The sequence below is a fragment of the Mus caroli genome, unplaced genomic scaffold, assembly GCF_978045245.1.
Source record: "Mus caroli unplaced genomic scaffold, Mus_caroli_1 scaffold_10, whole genome shotgun sequence".
Taxonomy (NCBI): Eukaryota; Metazoa; Chordata; class Mammalia; order Rodentia; family Muridae; genus Mus; species Mus caroli.
In genome coordinates this window covers 43,013,118-43,031,655 of record NW_028227265.1, presented here as the reverse complement: position 1 = coordinate 43,031,655, position 18,538 = coordinate 43,013,118, and the positions used below count along the sequence as shown (strand labels likewise).

The window sequence follows — 18,538 nt, the reverse complement described above, 5'->3', positions numbered from 1 at the left end:
TCCCTTGGTCAAGATATCAGAGGTCCTCAGAAGCCATTTCAGCACAGCTATCAGAAAGAGCCAAGCTTGGGACTGTTGAGATGCTTGCAGGTACAAGCACGGGTTGCTCTGGCAGAGGACTCGGGTGCAGTTCTCAGCAACCATGCGGCAGCTCACTCCACTGCCAGGGGACCTGACAGCTTCTTCTGACCTCCTCCAGCGGCAAGCATATGCATGATGTTCATAGGTATGCAGGCAAATCACTCATGCACATTAAAAGCAATGAATGAATGAGACAGATGTCTTTGTGCAGATGTGAGAAAGTCTATATATTTTCAGCTGGAAAGATCAAGGTGTCAGCCCCACAGTGTGTTCAATTTTTTAAAGATATTTCTCTATCTGTTTGTTTGTTTGATGTATATGGGTGTTCTGTTTGCATGTATAGCTACACACCAGAAGAGGGACTCAGATCTCATACAGCCCTAGACAGCTGTCAGCTGCCACATGGGTGTTGGGAATTGAACCCTGGACCTCTGGAAGAACAGCCAGTGCTTTTAACCACTGAGCCATCTCTCCAGTCCCATGTTCTATGTTTTAACTTCAGTATAAAAAAGCATAGCCTGAATTTGAGGAGGCAGAGGCAGGTTAATCTCTCTGAGTTCCTAGACCAGCCTGGTCTACATAGTGAGTCCTAGGCCAGCCAGAACTACACAACAAGAGCCTGTCTCACAGAAAAAAAAAAAAAAAAAAAGGAAAAAAAAGAAGAAAGAAAAGAAAAGGAGGCATCTTTCTGCACACAATGACACAATGGTTGCAGGGATTAGGAAAGATCAGGCAGGGTAACCAACATGTTAATGGTGTTGGCCTCTGGTAGAGGAACAGAAACATAGTTCTACTGCTTAAACATTACTAAACTACATTAATTAGTTGGGAGCAATGGAACACTTTTACAAGTTAAAATTGGTAAATATGGGCAGTTTGCAATATGGACATACAATGGTAATACTTAAAAAAAAAAAAAACCAGAAATGATTGCTAAAGTTTCACACAGGATTCAAGTGGGGCCCAAACAGCACAGGGTAAAGCAAGCCCCCACTACCTATATACAGACAGTGGTATTCCTACAGCCCCACCCCCACCCCAGCCTCGCATTATAGTCCTCTATGTCAGCACATTCCCCAGGGACAGGGCCAAGAAATGCCCTCCGTCCAAGTCACATCTCAATGAACAGCCACTGAGAAAGAAGGGTCAGCAGCTCCTGTAGGTGTCGGGTTCCACAGGGGGAGCAGAAGCAGGTTAAGGGACCCAAGGGACCCCTTGCTCACAGTGCCACTCCCTTGGTGATCCTGGTACCTCTTGGCGTTGATGTCCGATGAGTCATAAGGAGATAGTGGGGGCAGGGTGTCCACAGTCAGCGTGTGCTTGTAACTTCGAATCATCACCGGTGTGAGCCAGGAAAACGTGGCGAAGGACAGCAGCCCAGCATCATCCACAGGATTGGGTGCCAACCTAGAGCAAACTATACTCTCAGGGTCCTGGAGGAAGCCAGGCTCCCGGCCCTCATACCCTGGCTCTAATTTGTAATCACAGCTACACATGGAGCCTGGGGCTTGCATTCATTAACCCTTTGGGTAGTTCTTAGTCTGGCTTACCCCAGGTCAGGAAAGCAGACAGTGAATGCTCAGGAAATACGCACTCCAGCTGTTAAACACAGCCAATATTCAAAATTGAGTCACACACATTTAACTATATTATCCTAAATCAAAGATAATCATGCCCAAAACTTAGCACTTCCTAATTATTTTACCATTTTTGGTAATATATTTTTATTGGTCTATATTTCAAAAACCACAAAATGTTGCATGGATTTGCATGTCATCCTATGTGGGTTCCACACTGACTGCCCCGATTTTTAACAAACCCACTGTTGACATAAGCACTTACATTACTGTCCCCGGCTTCTCGAGAGTTCCTCACATTCATTTACCATCTTTGCGGTGGAAATACTCAGGAGCAGGGAGCTACTGTGCTTCTCCCCTTCTTTACATTTAGTGGTCACGTTCATAGGAAGGGTATGGTACTTACACCATAAAAATTGAACAATATATGGAGTGAATATGGTCAGACTGGAGCGTGTGAGTGTGTGTGTGTGTGTGTGTGTGTGTGAGTTTGAGTGTGTGTGTTTGTGTGTGAGTGTGTGAGTGTGTTGTGAGAGTATGTATATGTGTCAATGTGTATATGTATGAGTGTGTGTGTGTGTGTATGTGTGTGTGAGAGAGAGAGTCTGTGTGTGTGGATGTATATGTGTGTTTGAGTGTATGTGAGTTTGAATGTGTGTGAGTGTATGTGAGTTTGAATGTGTGTGAGTATGTGTATGCGTGTTGTAAGAGTATGTGTATGTGTGCATGTGTATATGTCTGAGCGTGTGTGTGTGTGAATGTGTTGTGAGAGTGTGAGTATGTGTATGTGTGAGTGTATGTGCATGAAAAAGAGAGAGACAGAGAGAGAGAGAGAGCCAGGCAGAAAGAGACAGGGACAGACAAACAGGGACTGAGAAACTGTATTAGAAACTGTTGAAAATAAATAAGATTTGAGGCATACTGTAAGTCCAAGAGATGCCACTTGGCTTTCCCTTACACAGCAAAGCACTATGTTCTGGTGTTGTGGCTAATGATATATAAAATAATACATATGCCAAACTGTTTAACATATGTGCTTGGAAGTAACAGAGCCCTCAGAAACACATACGTCTTACATAGCAGATGCCAAAGCAAACTGGTCAAGACCATAGGAGGGTGTCCCTCACCCTGGAGCTCACTCTGGTGAACAGAATACAGTGAATGTGTTCTGACATGAGTGTGAGTCTCAAGGTGGCCTGCTGGCCTCCACCCATTCTCTGGGAAGCCTTGTGGGGGCTGAGTGAACACATGGCCTGGTTGTTGTCCTTGTCCTGGCCAACCCTCAGAAGTACATGCAGCTTGCACAGCAGATGCCCGAGCAAACTGGTCAAGACCGTATGAGCTACCCAAACCATCTTGGTCCAGGGTTGCTTTATTTTACTGGTTACCCATGAAACTGTAAGCTGGGGGTGGGGACAAAGGTCATTGTTTTCTTTTAGCTGATAAATGGTGAGGTAGTTTGTTAAAAAAAAATAAAGGCTGGCTGCTGAACTGCAGGCAAGTGTCTTAACCTCTCTCCAGTTGCTTCCCTATCAGCTAAAGATGGGACCAGAACTTTCAGAGCAGTTGTGAAGAATAAAGAAGCTGGACATGATAACACAGACCTGTAATCCTACCAGTTGGGTGGCTGAGGCAGCAAGATCTTTCATTCCAGGCCACTCTGGCCTACAAAGCAAGACTCTTCCATCTCATAGATAGATAGATAGATAGATAGATAGATAGATAGATAGATAGATAGATAGATAGATAGTTTATAAATGCTGTGAACAGTCCAAGCACAAGAAAGGCTCCCATAACATGAGCTGGTATCTCACCAACCGCAGGAAGCAGTGAGAAGTTACTGAGCCATAAATGAGTAGACAGATGGATAAGAGGACAGACATACAGAGCAGTACCTTGCGATCAGAGGCTGGGGACCATCCACAGGGCCCTGCCCCACACACCTCAGTTCTCCTCCTGGCTTACCTTGCACGGGGTCGCACTGGGATCATGGTTTTCAGACTAGGATCATATCTCTCGGCAAAGGATCTCCGATGGCCTCTGCGATCCAGGTCTGAGATAAGGTACGGGCCTTCACCCACCATCTTGATGGTGTTCTGGAGCCCTAGACTCTTGGCTTCGGGACACTTGTACTCTGCAATCAAAAGGTAAGGATGGCCCCCTGAGTGATGAGGACACTGTGGGTAGAGCCGAAAGCCATTATTTCGACCGGGCCTCTTTGCTTGCTTTGAGCCCTTGGACGGTGGCCAGACACCACCAAAACCCCTTAACCTGTATTTTGAGGCACCCCCACCCCAGTTGAGTAACCACATCTCATTCCTCTCCTGTTCGGATCTAGAGTTGTCTGGGAGCCATAAATCCTCCTGGGAGACTTCTTCGAGAGGCTGGTTCTTAGCCCAGCAAGACAGCCTCCAGAAAAATGGGTTCACTTTCTGCGTGTGGATGAATTCTGTTATACAGATACCTTTATTTGTCTAGCTCCTTCCAAGAGCTTATGCATCCATGTCCCTTCTACCTGGATAACCAGGGGTGCACAAAGAACTTCCACAAGGACACCCCACAGGACCAGCCACATTGGGGGACACGTTCATGTCCCCATTGATTCCGTGGCCAGTGCCCTGGTAAAAACCCATAACTCAGATGGAGAGAACATAGTCTGTGCCTGCCTGGCCTGCAGATCAGCTGCCCCATTTGTGGAGACTCCTGCAGCAGGCCAGTCCTTTTCTGAGACCTAACTCTGTACTAACTCTGAGTTCCCACAACATTCCTCTCCCCAGATACAAGAAATACACGCCCCTTTACTGCTAAGCTATGTTGAACTGGCTTCTGTCCATCTTAAACAAAGGCTGTACCCGTATTGTTTCTTAAACACGGGGCTCAAATTTCTGTGATTTCTCTCTGGAAGTTCTCATAGTTAAAAAGCAATTCTCATCAAAGGTGTTAGTGACTGATAAACCATAGGATAGCCCAATCTCCCAAGCAGGAAATGTCCCTCTGATGAGCTCTTTCACAAATCCTTCACATTGTCATGAAGAGAAAGCTAAGCCCAGGAAACGATCAAACAACCTCCTTCCTCTGAGTGGGCTGTGCAGTCCCATCTGTGGCCAGCCAGACTTGGAGCAAGTGAAGCTGGCTTTTCCAAGCCTTCAGTAACCTTGGAAAAATTTCTTATTTGTCCTATATTACAAAAGGCATGCCTCTGGAACAGGAACAATATGCGTTCTCTCTCTCTCTCTCTCTCTCTCTCTCTCTCTCAAAAAAAAAAAAAAAAAGAAAAAATTCTGAAAACAAAAAGTCCTCCTCTATTGAAGCAGGAGAAGTCTTTGCAAGTAGAAACTGAAACATGGAGTTTATGGAGTCAGATGGGAGAGGCCGGTGCTTTGTGTGCAGTAGATCTGCTCAAAATCTCTTCACTCAGTTAATGAATATTAATGACCGGAATACCACAGACACAGCTCCGGAATCCTAATTCAATCAGGAGACAGAAATTTCCAGAATTGCTAAACCTTTTGCTAATGTGGGCCCTACCCACTCTACATGCACAGTCTCACACTCCAACCAGGCTAAATGTATTTAACGTCCTGAGCAAGGTGTCAACCCCTCCTTACAGCTGCCGGGCCTTTGTACACACACCTGAAGCAAGCTGATGCCTCCTTCCCTTGACCAATTCCTGCTCAGACTCAGGTTCAAATCATAACTCTCCTTTGCTGAGGACTTCTCCTTTTTTAGCTAAACAGACTGTGTGGGCTTCATGTCTGTCTCCAGCATGAATGCTGCCATGCTTTAACACCCAGCCCCTCCCTATACGTATTACCTATTTGGTACATGTGTGTTGGTTGGGACTGATAGTGACAAGTATCTGAGAAATTTAAAATGGAGGGAGGGGAAATGGAGGGAGGGAAGGAGACACTAAACATTAAATAAATAGACTATCACACAAATACCTAAAAAGCAGACAATGAGGAATGGAGAAATCAAAAACAAAACAAACAAACAAAATGTAAGAGAAAAATAGAAGATAAAAAGCAAGGCACTAGATTTTAATCAAACATATCACAAATTATATGAACTAAGCATTTCAATTTTAAAAAATAGAGATTGTCAGACAGGAAACAAGAGATGTGCTTTAAATGTGAAGGGATAGCCGGTCCTGGTGGTGAGTGCTGATAATCGAGGCTATTTACAAGGCTGGGGTAGAAGGAGCATAGACTCAAGTCCTCCCTAACTTAGCACAGCCCTGTCTCAAAGTAAAAATAACACCACCAGCAGCCTAGGAGACACAGCTCAGTGTTGGAGCCCCTGCCTAGCATGCCCTAGAGTCAACCCAAAGTGCCTCTGAATAAATAAACACCTAAGCAAGGCAGCCGGAAAAGAAAAACCCCAATAAGATATAAATATACCGAAGTGACTTTCAGAAAGGCAAGTGTTTCTTAAAGCAAATGTAAGACAGCAAAGCCTTGCCTGCGGCCACTGCACTGAAATCACAAACTTGACGGTCACGAGGCATCATTTGTTAAAAGTTTGAAAAAGAGAAGCGATGTAAATGCAACCCTTTAACTATAAAGCATTAGTATGTGCCGTTTAATCAAAGATCCCAAAGGACAATGATGGATCAGTACTGGCTTAGGGAGGTAAACAGAGGATGTAGCCAGGCAATTGACAGAGGGGTTCAATGACCACAGGAGCCGGGTGTCACATTCCCCACGCTGACAGGGCAAGTCAGGATTGAGTTGGAGGTCAGTCTGTGCTACATAGTAAGAGCCTGTCTCAAAGCAACAACAACAAATTCTTTCTAAGACACACAGGAAAACATGCCTGGCCCCTAAGTTGCAGAAAGGTTTAAAACTATAATAATAGCTATTTGTGGTTTTTCCGAGTACCTTATCATAATGCCTATGTGGGTCTCGGCATAGGTAAGGCACACAGCCACTCCTAAGCCCTGCTGGTTAGAATGTAAATTGTGCCAATAGTTTATAAATCAATTTGGCATTATCTGGTCAAGTTCAACATTATTTTGTCAACATAGCCAGTAACCGGGCATCCATATGGCCGATGACGTCATCTCCCTGCTTATGCAGTTGTACCCAGAGTAGCCTAAGTTTTACAGTCTGCTTCACCATCGCCTCTAACTCTCTCTGGACTCTGTTAGCCTTTCTTCTCTCATGCTTCTTGGTGTCAGTCCTGAAAATGCAATGCAAAACACGCACAAGCAAACAACCCGCAGAGGCGAAATCTCATGGAAAAACAACAACAATTTGGATGGCCTCTCCAAGAATGTTTGTAGCAGCTGCTTGCCATTTTGAACATGCGAAGATAAGAAAATAGCTTGACAAATTGTATACAGTGAACACACTGTATTAACTCTTAAAACTAAAGACAAATGAAGTAGACTAGCATACATGATAAAAATGAGAGGTGAGAGAGAGAGAGAGAGAGAATATGAGGCAATCTGAGCAAACAAGTTAGCAAGCTGACCAATGCTAAAGGCTTCAGGCTTCCTTCTGAATATGTAGAGAGACAGCTGAAAGTCTCAAGGGCCCTTGAGCAAAGGGCCACAGGAAATTTCTCACCAGGTTTCCCTTGTGCTTATCAAAAATCCCTCACAGCCTTCTCTACCTGAAGCCCGCTCCATCTCTGTAGCCCTCTTCTAAATTATCTGCGTTCAATCCACCCTCAAACTCTGGTCTCCTCAACCAAATGCAGTCCACAGAGTGAAGAAGAGCCCAGGGCCTGGCATTCCCTGTTCTCCATCTTGCTTCTCCAGCATGCCCTTGTTACTGCCACAGCAAGAGGGATAGTGGTATCGGGTTCCCCGACCAGTCACCCCCACATCCTTTCTCTGGCTTCTGGGCCTTTCCCTAGTCCTCTCCCTGCTCGAGATTTCCTGGTTAGAGGGAGGAGAGCTTATCAGGTAAATAAGATGAAAAAAAAAAAAAAACTTCAAGAGTTCCAAAAGCAATCACCAGTCATTTCAAGTTAGAGAACTACAGAATGTAGGAACTGAGAGAACCCAGAAGAGACAGGCACACAGCTAAGAGCCAATTACACGAGAATGCCCTCCTGGCCTAGGAGACAGGCTTCAGCCTCCACTCAAGACAGCTCTCACATTGTGTTTATGTAGGAAATGCATAACCTGATGGAAGGAAGCCCAGGCACACCCACAGGAGCTCTCTGCAGAATTAGCCAGAGCTCTTGAGAACCTCGACATCATGGAAGACAAAGGAAGTAAGGAAATGCTCCTGCTTAGAGGAAAGCAAAGACAGGGCCCTGGAAACAGCACCGTCCTGTGTGGCATGCAGGACAAAGAGGAAAAGATTAAAGAAGGTGAGTGGGCCAGCAGAAGACTGGGCTGTAGACGGTGTGGCAACATGAGGTTAAAGTCAGATGCCTCCATTTTGATTGCCGAATGATTGGAGCTGCTTATTGTGTTGATGATTCTGGTTACATAAGAATCCATCCTCTCGAAAAATTAGCATTCAGAGGGAATGCAGCAAATGATGTGAGACTTTCAAACGTGTCAATAAGGATAGCAAAAGCCAAGCATGGGGACACACACCTGCAGTTTTGGTACCGAGCACAGGCCCGGGGTCCAGAGGTCACAGACAGCGCTAATAAATAATGCATGCGGAGAATATTAAAGTCATTCTGGCGGCTTGTTGTTTTGTCTGAGTACAGCTGAAATTTCTTATCATTATTCTTGTCATCTTTCTGTGAATTTGAAACCATTTTAAAATGAGGAGTTAAACACTTTAAGAAGTTATCCTAGAGGGAACGTGTTGTTTTCCTTCTGTGAAACCAATTGCCATTTCCCTGTGAACCCCAGCTGGGTCTTAGGTAGGGATCAGGCAGACCCCGTGCATGTCTCTGCTGTTTGAAGGCAAACATTGTGTTGTGTTTTGTTTTGTTTTCCTTAGTTTGGGGCTTACTCCCAACCTCTATTCCTCTCTTGTCCAGGCTCTTCTACCTCTTCCATTTTGACCAGAGCCATCCTGCCTTACATAGGACTTCTGGCTTCTTGTTCACCTTTATACTAGGGAAGGCTCCTGTCAACAGCTAGTCTAAGAGGTCAAACATCCCACGAGACCCAGCACAGAAGGCCAGCCTCCCTGATGTCCGACACAGAAGGCCACGCATAGGAAATTGGTGCTGTGAGGTTGTTTCCTTGAACACCCCACAGGGACTGCCAAGTTACGATTTCCTGAGACAGCCTGGAAGCTCTGCAGCTGGAATGGTATTTTACTAAAATTGGCAGCCCAGGGTGGGGGGAGTGAGAGTCTTCAGATCAGGAAGTGTGGTTTGGCTAACGTCTCTCTCCCGTCTGCCGTGTCATCCTTTGCCAGGAGCAAGGAGCTGCCTGGAGTGAGGAATCTGCTTGCCAGCAGTCACAGAGAAGCAGGGGCAGCTGATAGAACTGGAGGATAGGCAGCTCGCTAGGTCAGGGACCCTGTAGCTGTCATTCAGTGATGGAATACCTGATTGGCAAGAGATTATGAAACAATCTCCGGGGGGGGGGGGCCTTGCTGCATTCAGGTGGGGGTTCCTAACCTAACTTCAATATGCCGGGCAGGCAGAAGCAGAGAGTGCTTACTTAGAGTGAGGAACACAGCATATACATTTTAGCAGTCCATTTTATGTGGTCTGCATTGTGAATTTTTTTTCAGTTTGTAAAAAACATGTATTAAGAGTAGCACTTTAAAAAAAAAAAAAAAGACTTTTTGCTTCGCCAAAAATCTCAACAGCTTTCATGGGTATAATCAGACACTGCAAGAAGCAGGCAGGCACCCATGCTCTGCTGAGCCATAGCTTGCAGCTCCGCTGCCGGCCCCAGGCTCTGGGTTGCTTAACCTTTATCGTCACATGAGCACTGTTGCTTTCCTCATACTGGATTTGTTTGTCTCTGTCCTTGACTCTGTTCAAAGTGGGAGGAGAGAAGGTGTCTAGAGGGCAGCTTTATGGGAAATAGCATCTCCGCCTACTCCTGTGCTCTCTCACACGCCACCCTGCCTCTCTAACTCAGGCCTTTTACAAGGGCACATTTCAGATTAGAATTCTGGTGTGGCTTACTGTCTGCAATGGCCACCCTTCCTCCGTACTACCTCAATCCTTTGCAGGGGCAGATTTCACCTGAAAACCCTCCCAGATAAAAGGCTACAGCCCTCATCTCTCCCCATAAATTCTCTCATCACCCCTTGTCCTCCCTCCCTTCCTTCCCTCTTCCTCTCCCTCCCCCTCTCTTTCTCCCTCTCTTCCTCCATGTCTCTCTCTCCCATCTCATTTTCTGGTGCTAGGTATTGAATCCAAGGTTTTGTGCATGCTACTGAACTACACCCCAGACCAATAAATCCATTATTAATGTAAAGTATCTGATGCCTCATATACCCCTTCCCAACTTCCTTAAAGACCTGCGCTAACTACATATAGTTCAGAGGAGACCCTTTAGGTGGCTTTCCTCAGGTCTGGCCCCTCACTTCTACTGCTCAGCCATATTGGCTGTCTCAAGCACCCTATGGTTAGCTAGCCCACACCGTTAATCTTGAGTGACAAAAAACTGGCATGAGAGTTGGGGGCTGATGGGAGGAGAACCAAGAAAAGGCAGGGCCACAGATAAGCAGCACAGAGACCGAAGGGGGTCTGTTCCAGTCTTCTTATCTCTAAAGGGCCAAAAATGGTAGCTCATGGTGGAATCTCCAAAGAAGGTCCCCACTAACATAGAGATGGTCTATCATGACTGAACAAAGAAAAGAGCTCCCATTTTATGCCTATGAGAACCACATAGTAATGCCATGTGAATTCAAGATCTTCCTTCAAAAAAATTAATCTTTTGGTTAAATTGTGAACAGTGCTCTGTGAGCATGCATGTGTGCCTGTGTGTTGTGGTATGAATAGGTTTGGCTCCCATAGACTCATGTGTTTGAATGCTTGACCCATAAGGAGTGGGTGTGACCTTGTTGGAGGAAATGTCAATGTGGAGGCGGGCTTTGAGGTCTCCTATGCTCAGGCTATGCCCAGTTGGCACACAGTCTCCTTCTGCTGCCTACAGATCAAGATGTAGAACTCTGAACTCCTTCTCCAGCACCACGTCTGCCTGCAAGCTGCCATGCTCCCTGCCATAACAATAATGAACTGAACCTCTGAAACAGTAAGCCAGCCCCCAATTAAGTGTTTCCCTTTAGAAAAGTTGCTGTGGACATGGTGTCTCTTCACAGCAATGAAACCCCAACTAAGATACTGTGCATGCACGACAGAAAGATCTAACTTATTCAGTGTAGGCTTCTGTACATCACAGATGTTCAAATCCTGTCTTGTTTCTATTTTTTTCTTTTACATTTCACAAGGCTCCAAAACTAGAATTGTCCCAGGCCTCTTTTATCTCTGGAAACCCCAAGCCAGGGCTTCTTCTTACAAGGGGCAGACAAGGTAACACACGTGCAGCACAGCCTGATGGGTGACAAAGGCCCCTCATGACTAAACAGGGGCCACTAATTGCAACAGAGATGAGCTTTACCGGTGCAGGGAAAGAACAAGTTCCTAGGATGAAATAGAGAGGAAGAGTGACCAGAAGCCTTGGCCCTTGGCCCTTCTTACCTAGCTTCCTCCTCTAGGGACCTCAGGTTTCTTTTCCCTTGTCCCACCTGCTGGGAGCCCTCCTCTCCAACTGCCCCATTCAACTGCCACTCCCACCACACCTAAGGAGGGAACTTTGAGGGAGCCAACATTCCCTCAGGCCCACATTAAAGGGCACTGCCCCATCCCAGGACTGATCTGTAGGACACCAGGCTCCTGCAGTGAGCATTAGAGCTCACAAGGTATACTGGCCTAGCCTTGCCTACAGCCTGTCACAGCATACCGCTGCCCAGGAGGCCATGGGTCTTCCTCCAACCCTGATCATGTTGTGTAGTGAAACCACAGGGCAGAGGTCTCCCACAGTGGCTCTAGTACAAGGTCAGCCCATCTGAGGTCAATGTTTACATCTCCTGACTGTCACTCTAGGCCCTGTACATTTCTGGCCCCATGTTCCTGATAAAAAGACAACTGTAGAGGCTGAGAGGAAGTAAGAAACTAACCTACAAAGCAGAAAATCTCATTTGTTCACTTGTTCATTCATTAACAGAAATCAAGGACAGATTGAGTTAGCTGCACCCCACCCCCACCCCCACCCCCACACTAAGCAAATGCTCAGCCAGAGACTATAATCAGCAGCTCACTCTTGTTCATAGGACTCTACAGCGAGCACTACATACCTAGAGGCAAAGAGTGTGGCTGATCCTTTGATGGCTTTTGTATCTTTGTTCAGAGCAGGCAACCAACCACAACGTTGTGGATGGATGCAGTGTGGTCTTAAATGGGTTCAGAATGACCAGAGCCACCATCCTAGAAACAGCTCCCCTTAGCTACCTTAGCTACCTTCAAGCACTGTTGGACATCTCATAAGACCTCTGCCAAGCACCCGTGGCCTGTAGGGATACCTCTTGCTGTGGCCCTGCTGTGGATTAGCTTTCCGGCATTTCAGTTACCTGCAGTCAACAGAAAATATTAGGTGGAAGACTCTAGAAGCAAATGTTTCACATTGTGTTTTATTGGTGCCCATTCTGAAGAGTGTGAGAAAGCTCGGACCCCCCTGACTGTAGACATCACTGCTGTCAGCCACTTAGTAACTGGTTCAGTCGTCAGATCAATTGTCAACAGTCACTGTGCTTATGCTCAAGGGATCCTTATTTTGCTTAATCATGACCCAAAGTGCAAGAGCTGTGATGCTGGCAATTTTATTACGATGTATGAATTGTTCCATCTTATTATTATTTACTGTTCCTAACTCCTGCATCTAATTTTTTTTCATGTGAAGGTAGAAGCATCAAATAATAGAGGGCTCTGCGTCCGGTGCTGCCTTGGGCTTCCACTGGGGCATCTTGGAACATATTTCCCAGAGACCACAGAGGCCCACTCTACTTAAGACCTGTCAGGTCTCTGCTTTGCTTATCCCTGACAATTCCTCCCTCTGCTGGCTGTTTCCAGCTTCTACATTTCCTGCAGAAATTTGGTTGCATCTCTCTGCCAGCAGTAAACCTGATGTTTCCCTCCATGCCCTGAAGGGACCCAGAAATGTCGCCACTGGACAACTGGGCAGTAAAATGGATAGTTCAAGAGGATCATGCTGGATGTGGGCGGGTTCTCTTTACAGGTGCTGGGAGTACCTCACTTCTTGTGCCTCCCTCCCTTCTCTATGAATGCAAATCGCTGCTAATAATATCGCTTGACATTTATAAAACCCTTTGCTTGATCTTCACAACAGCCTCAGGATGCCTCCTAAGCCCAGCCAGACTCCTTTTCAAAGTCTTCCAAACAGACCCAGATATGGCAAGCTTACCAAAGGAGGATGCCCAATTTGCCTCCATCTTCATTCGAGGCCAAGCACAGATGGATTTCTACTAAGACGGTATTTTGGTGCTACATCAATTGCATCTTGAGGTCAGATTCTGGAGCAGAATGGTACAGAGGGGGCGTGAATCTCTGAATAAAGGAGCAGAAGAGATGAGCTCCCACCTCACTCAGTATCTGAGCGCATCCAAGATCAGGGAGCAGAGGCTCAGATAAATGAGCATGCCTGGGAGAGTGAGAGAGATGAGAATGCACTGCAGAATGAGAAGAACTGTCAGGCATCCTTGCTATAGCCTGGCATAGTGGTGCACTCCTATATCAGCAAGAAGGACTGAACCAGGCAGGAAGATTATTAGTTTGAGGCCAACCTGGGATACAAAGCAAGATGAAAGTAGAAAGAAGGAGAGGGAGGGAGGGAGGCAGGGAGGGAGGGAGGCAGGGAGGAAGGGAGGGAGGGAGGGAGAGGGAGGGAGGGAGGGAGGGAGGGAGGGAGGGAGGGAGGGAGGGAGGGAGGGAGGCAGAGAGGCAGGAAGACATGGAGACAGGGAGGGAGGAAAGCAGGGAGGGAGGAAGGGAGGGAGGGAAGGAGGGAAGGAGGGAGAAAGGGAGGCAGGGAGGCAGGGAAAAAAGAAGAAAGCAAGAGTAGAAGGAAGGAAGGAAGGAAGGAAGGAAGGAAGGAAGGAAGGAAGGAAGGAAGGAAGGAAGGAAGGAAGGGAGGGAGGGAGGGAGGGAGGGAGGGAGGGAGGGAGGGAGGGAGGAAGGAAGGAAGGAAGGAAGGAAGGAAGGAAAGAAAGAAAGAAAGAAAGAAAGAAAGAAAGAAAGAAAGAAAGAAAGAAAGAAAGAAAGAAAGAAAGAAAGAAAAAGAAACTTTGCTATATTTTCTCATTCTTTTAAAAATTCTAAATGTAGGGGCTGGTGAGATGGCTCAGCGGGTAAGAGCACTGACTGCTCTTCCAGAGGTCCTGAGTTCAAATCCCAGCAACCACATGGTGGCTCACAACCACCTGTAATGAGATCTGATGCCCTCTTCTGGTGTGTCTGAAGACAGCTACAGTGTACTTATGTATAGTAATAAATAAATCTAATAAATAAATAAATAAATAAGGAACCATGTGCAAAACACACAGCATTTTTTTTTTAAAAATCTAACTGTATACTGCTAATCTAAAGATACTAAACCCAAAGATGACTGAAATAAAAGATTTGTCAACTGCTAGATACAATATCCATAAAAGGACCAGGTCCTGGACCAGCATCTGCAAATTCCCAGAAGCGAGTTAAGCAGCCCTCTGGAAAATGTACTCCATAGAGCAGAGTTGGGGGCTGGCTTTATTTATTTATTTTGCCTTAGAGAAGGGAACCCTGACTGACACTCACCTCACCTCACCCAGCCCAACCCCCAGCTACAGACAGAAGGGGTGGCTGACACAGAATGAGAAGCTTGGAGCAGGACATGGGTCCTTAGAGTTACATCCACCATATTGGATGTTTGCCTGTCCCTCTGGTCCTTTCTTCTTCTGTCTTAGATCAAAGTGCAGACAAGTCTGTTCAAAGCCAGTGACGGGGTTCTGAGCCAGACACCCCTTCTGCCAGAGTGAGGATCCCTCTATCAGAATTAGATAAATGTTATTATTAATCTGTTCCCATGCCGTGAGCTTCTTTGATTCTCCAGTGTATTTTCAAATCGTTTTTTTAATGTCCAAGACACGATACGTAGAATTACAGATAACCAATTAAACTAAAAGAGTGCTATGTTAAAATCAAGGCTAGATATTATGAAACATAATCTACTGTGTTGACGCTCTAAGTAACATAACCTAGAAGGAGATCTAATGACCACCAAGAGTCCAAAGCATCAATACACGTGAGGTTTGTGAAAACTGGGACAACCAAATGAGGTTTGAGAACGCCCATTGATGTCGCCATCCTCGTGAGGGTCGTGAATATGGTGTATTTGATCACCTCCATTATGATAAAGGGAAAATGCTAAATTTCCATTAGTAAAAATAACGACATTTTTTTTCTCTTCTAGCCCACAGGCACATGGACAACAGGTCAGCTCTCAGACTGGTAATCTGTAAGGTTGCTTCTAACACAAATTATGTAGATGAGACAAGGGGATGTGTATAAAATGTGTTAGGATGTCAGTTTTGTTTTGTTTTGTTTCTGACAAGCCCCCCGCTGACCTAGAACTCACTCCGTAAACCAGGCTAGCCTCAAACTCAAAGAGATCTGCCTGCCTTTGCCTCCCAAGTGCTGTCTGTGAGTAAAGGCTCTTGCCACCAGCCCTATGTAAGAATTTGACAGTCTGAAGAGTTGGCACCAGAGAATCACATAAATGGAAACTGCTTTTGTTCTGAGAACTATCTGTTAGACATAGTGGCCCATACCTATACCCAGCCACATGAAAGGTTAGAACTGGAGCTACAAGTTCAAGGCCAGCTTGGACCACAAAGTGAGTTTGAAACCAGCCACTGCAGAGTGGCTTCAATAAATTTGCTCTGAGTGATTTAGCTGCTGCTGACTTTGAGAATAAGCCCAGAAATAGAGATTGCTGGAAGAGGTCGGGGCTGGGGAGGTAGGTGGAGTCCTGTGGATCGGTGGCAATAGCCTCTTTCCTATCCTCTGACTCAGGGATCTGCATTTTCTGTGCGGATTCCGTTTAGATCACTGCAATTTTGAGTCTCTACGGAGCCTTCCTGCATTACTAGGAAGAACCTGCCATCTGCTGGCCAGCTTGAGTAAAACATGAGGGCCCTCCTGAAGGATGATGGCTGTTTGGGGAGGGCGTTCTGGTACAAAGGCCATTGCCACAAAATAGGTCTGGGAGGGACAGATATTTTCTATTAACAACTCTGGACTTGGAAGAAGCCGGATAGGATGGCACTAGAAGGGCCCTTCGATTGCTCTTTGGGACTCCGAAAGTAACGAAAGGGGATAAAAGGTTGAAGGAAAAAAAAAAGTAACAGGGAAAATAGCTATTGAGAGAGAATGAGGATTCACAGCCAGAAAATACCCCACAAAAAGAAACAGGTGTCACTGGAGACGCCTCCAGGCGGAAGAAGATGAGAACATTTCCCCGCCTTCAGTGTAGACCGTGTTCTTCGGTTCTGAGATCGCATCGCCCTCGGGCAAAACTGTTCCTTCTGCACTGAACGTTCTTCCGATCCCAACCTTCTTATCTAAATAAATGTTTGTTTGCTGCCGCTCTAGGGAATCTCTGCAGCAAGTTCGCTGGGCAAGCGAGCTCTATGGAAGCTCAGCTCAGCTCTTTGTCGACACCTCCTGGCACTGCTCTGGAACTGCCTGCTGACTTGCTTACTGCTTACGTCCTGTCTCCAGAGATCAAAACCCCCAGGCAGGGTATCATTTAACAGCAGCTCTATCCTACTGTGAAAAACTATGCGAGACTATTAGCTTACTGGATTAGTTTTTCTTGTGGAATTTTGAGGAACTTGGTGATCACAATTTGAAAACAAATAAAAATGCGTTGACACATTTTTTCCCCTAGAGATCTTCTGCCTAGAAGTTGAAAATCATTTCTTTTTCTATTTCAATATCTGCCAACACCCTTGAGGGGCCTGCCGGCATCCATAGCCTGCTCATAGCAAAAGCCTCGGGATTCTAGAAAGGGAACCCCTCCATTCAGTCCATGTGACTTGGAGCTGATCCTGTCCTCCCACACAGGAGTTAAGAAATGACTGGGCCTGGCAAATCCAACTTCAAATAGCTTAACATGCTTGGTTCAGAGATGAGCATATGACTGAGCTAACCCAATGAGAAAATACCCTACCTTAAAACCTTGACTGGGAATTTCTGAACTTGGTAGGCCATGATCCTGGAGCTTGTGGTCATTTGGTGCAGCCAGAAAGTGGAAGGTGGCCAGAAGTAAAGCCAGAGGTAAGACGGTGTCTACAGAGGTAAGACGGTGTCTACAAGATCAATGTTCTTTCTGTACTGGCTCCAACCCAGAACTTTTCCTGGACTTCCCACATTCCATGAGCCATAGCTACTGGGAAGACTTTTATAAAGAACATTTTTTTAGACAGTAGCTATCACAGTGTCCAGTTAAATAGGAAGAATAAGGAAAGATGAAGGTTGGGGGTCAATTAACATTTTGTCTCTAGGAATGTCCCTTACTCTCACTGTACTGTGGGGAGTAGAACGTCACCCCTCCCTTTCTCTTTCTCTCTCTCAGATGTATTTGTTTTTATTTTAGGTGTATGAATGTTTCACCTGCATGTATATCTGTTTATCACATACATACCTGGTGCCTGCAGAGGCCAGAAGAGGGCATCATATCACTTAAAACTGGAGTAACATGAGCCACCATGTGAATGCTGGAAATTAAACCTGGGTTCTCTGAAAAAGCAGCCAGTGCTGTTAACAACTGGGCCACCACTCAAAATCAGACCAGTTTTAATGTTCCAGTCTTCTCATATCCACACCTTTGCTTCCTTTACAGTGAACTGCACTAGCAGCAGCAGCAGCAACAGCAACAACAACAACAACAGCAGGGCAGCAGCAGCAATTACAGCAAGAGCAGCAGCAGAAGCAGCAGCAACAGCAACAGCAACAACAACAGCAACAGCAGGGCAGCAGCATCAGCAGCCACTGCCATCTGGAAAAAAATGCAGTCTCTGCATTGAGTTCCAAGGAAGCAGATGCTATGGTGAAGATGCTGGACTTCAGCTGCTTCACTGGTTGGCCTGCCTAGACTCCTCCTGCTTGCTCCTACTCTAAACACATCCCTGTGCAGAACTTCCTAATTATGTCCCAGTGCCTGACTAGTGAGAAGAGAATGAGTCTCATGGAGACACTAAAGAATATGCGGACCTCATGAAACTGCAAAGCTTCTGCAAGGCAAAAGACACCATCAATAAGACAAAAAAACCACCAACAGATTGGGAAAGGATCTTCACCTATCCTAAATCAGATAAGGGACTAATATCCAATATATATAAAGAACTCAAGAAGGTGGACTCCAGAAAGTCAAATAACCCCATTAAAAAATGGGGCTCAGAACTGAACAAAGAATTCTCACCTGAGGAATACCGAATGGCAGAGAAGCACCTGAAAAAATGTTCAACATCCTTAATCATCAGGGAAATGCAAATCAAAACAACCCTGAGATTCCACCTCACACCAGTCAGAATGGCTAAGATCAAAAATTCAGGTGACAGCAGATGCTGGCGAGGATGTGGAGAAAGAGGAACACTCCTCCATTGTTGGTGGGATTGCAAGCTTGTACAAACACTCTGGAAATCAGTCTGGCGGTTCCTCAGAAAATTGGACATAGTACTACCGGAGGATCCAGCAATACCTCTCCTGGGCATATATCCAGAAGATGTCCCAACCGGTAAAAAGGACACATGCTCCACTATGTTCATAGCAGCCCTATTTATAATAGCCAGAAGCTGGAAAGAACCCAGATGTCCCTCAACAGAGGAATGGATGCAGAAATTATGGTACATTTACACAATGGAGTACTACTCAGCTATTAA

The 18,538-nt window shown here is 45.9% G+C and overlaps 1 protein-coding gene and 1 long non-coding RNA gene across 5 annotated transcripts in view; one reads left to right on the top strand and one right to left on the bottom strand.

Moving 5' to 3' along the window:
• Abcc12 (ATP binding cassette subfamily C member 12) overlaps positions 1 to 11,308 on the bottom strand; it is a 73,933-nt gene extending 62,625 nt beyond the window's left edge. For 3 of the 4 annotated variants that reach the window (XR_002378562.2, XM_021170537.2, XM_085843732.1), the window contains exons 1-3: positions 11,244 to 11,308; positions 3,624 to 3,792; positions 1,333 to 1,488 (exon numbers count right to left, since the gene is read on the bottom strand). Coding sequence is in view for 3 of the 4 variants with exons in the window: in XM_021170537.2 (XP_021026196.1) it covers positions 1,333 to 1,488; positions 3,624 to 3,742 (275 nt within the window). In the remaining variant the exon portion in view is untranslated. Of the gene's footprint in view, positions 1 to 1,332; positions 1,489 to 3,623; positions 3,793 to 4,122; positions 4,349 to 11,243 lie in introns of those variants that run through there. The other variant, XM_085843731.1, reaches the window with a different exon arrangement.
• On the top strand, positions 8,643 to 13,130 carry LOC147002366 (uncharacterized). Its single transcript, XR_015048621.1, has 3 exons — positions 8,643 to 8,889; positions 10,699 to 10,797; positions 12,949 to 13,130. It is a non-coding gene; the product is annotated as an uncharacterized LOC147002366 (long non-coding RNA).
• Positions 13,131 to 18,538: the final 5,408 nt, after the last annotated feature.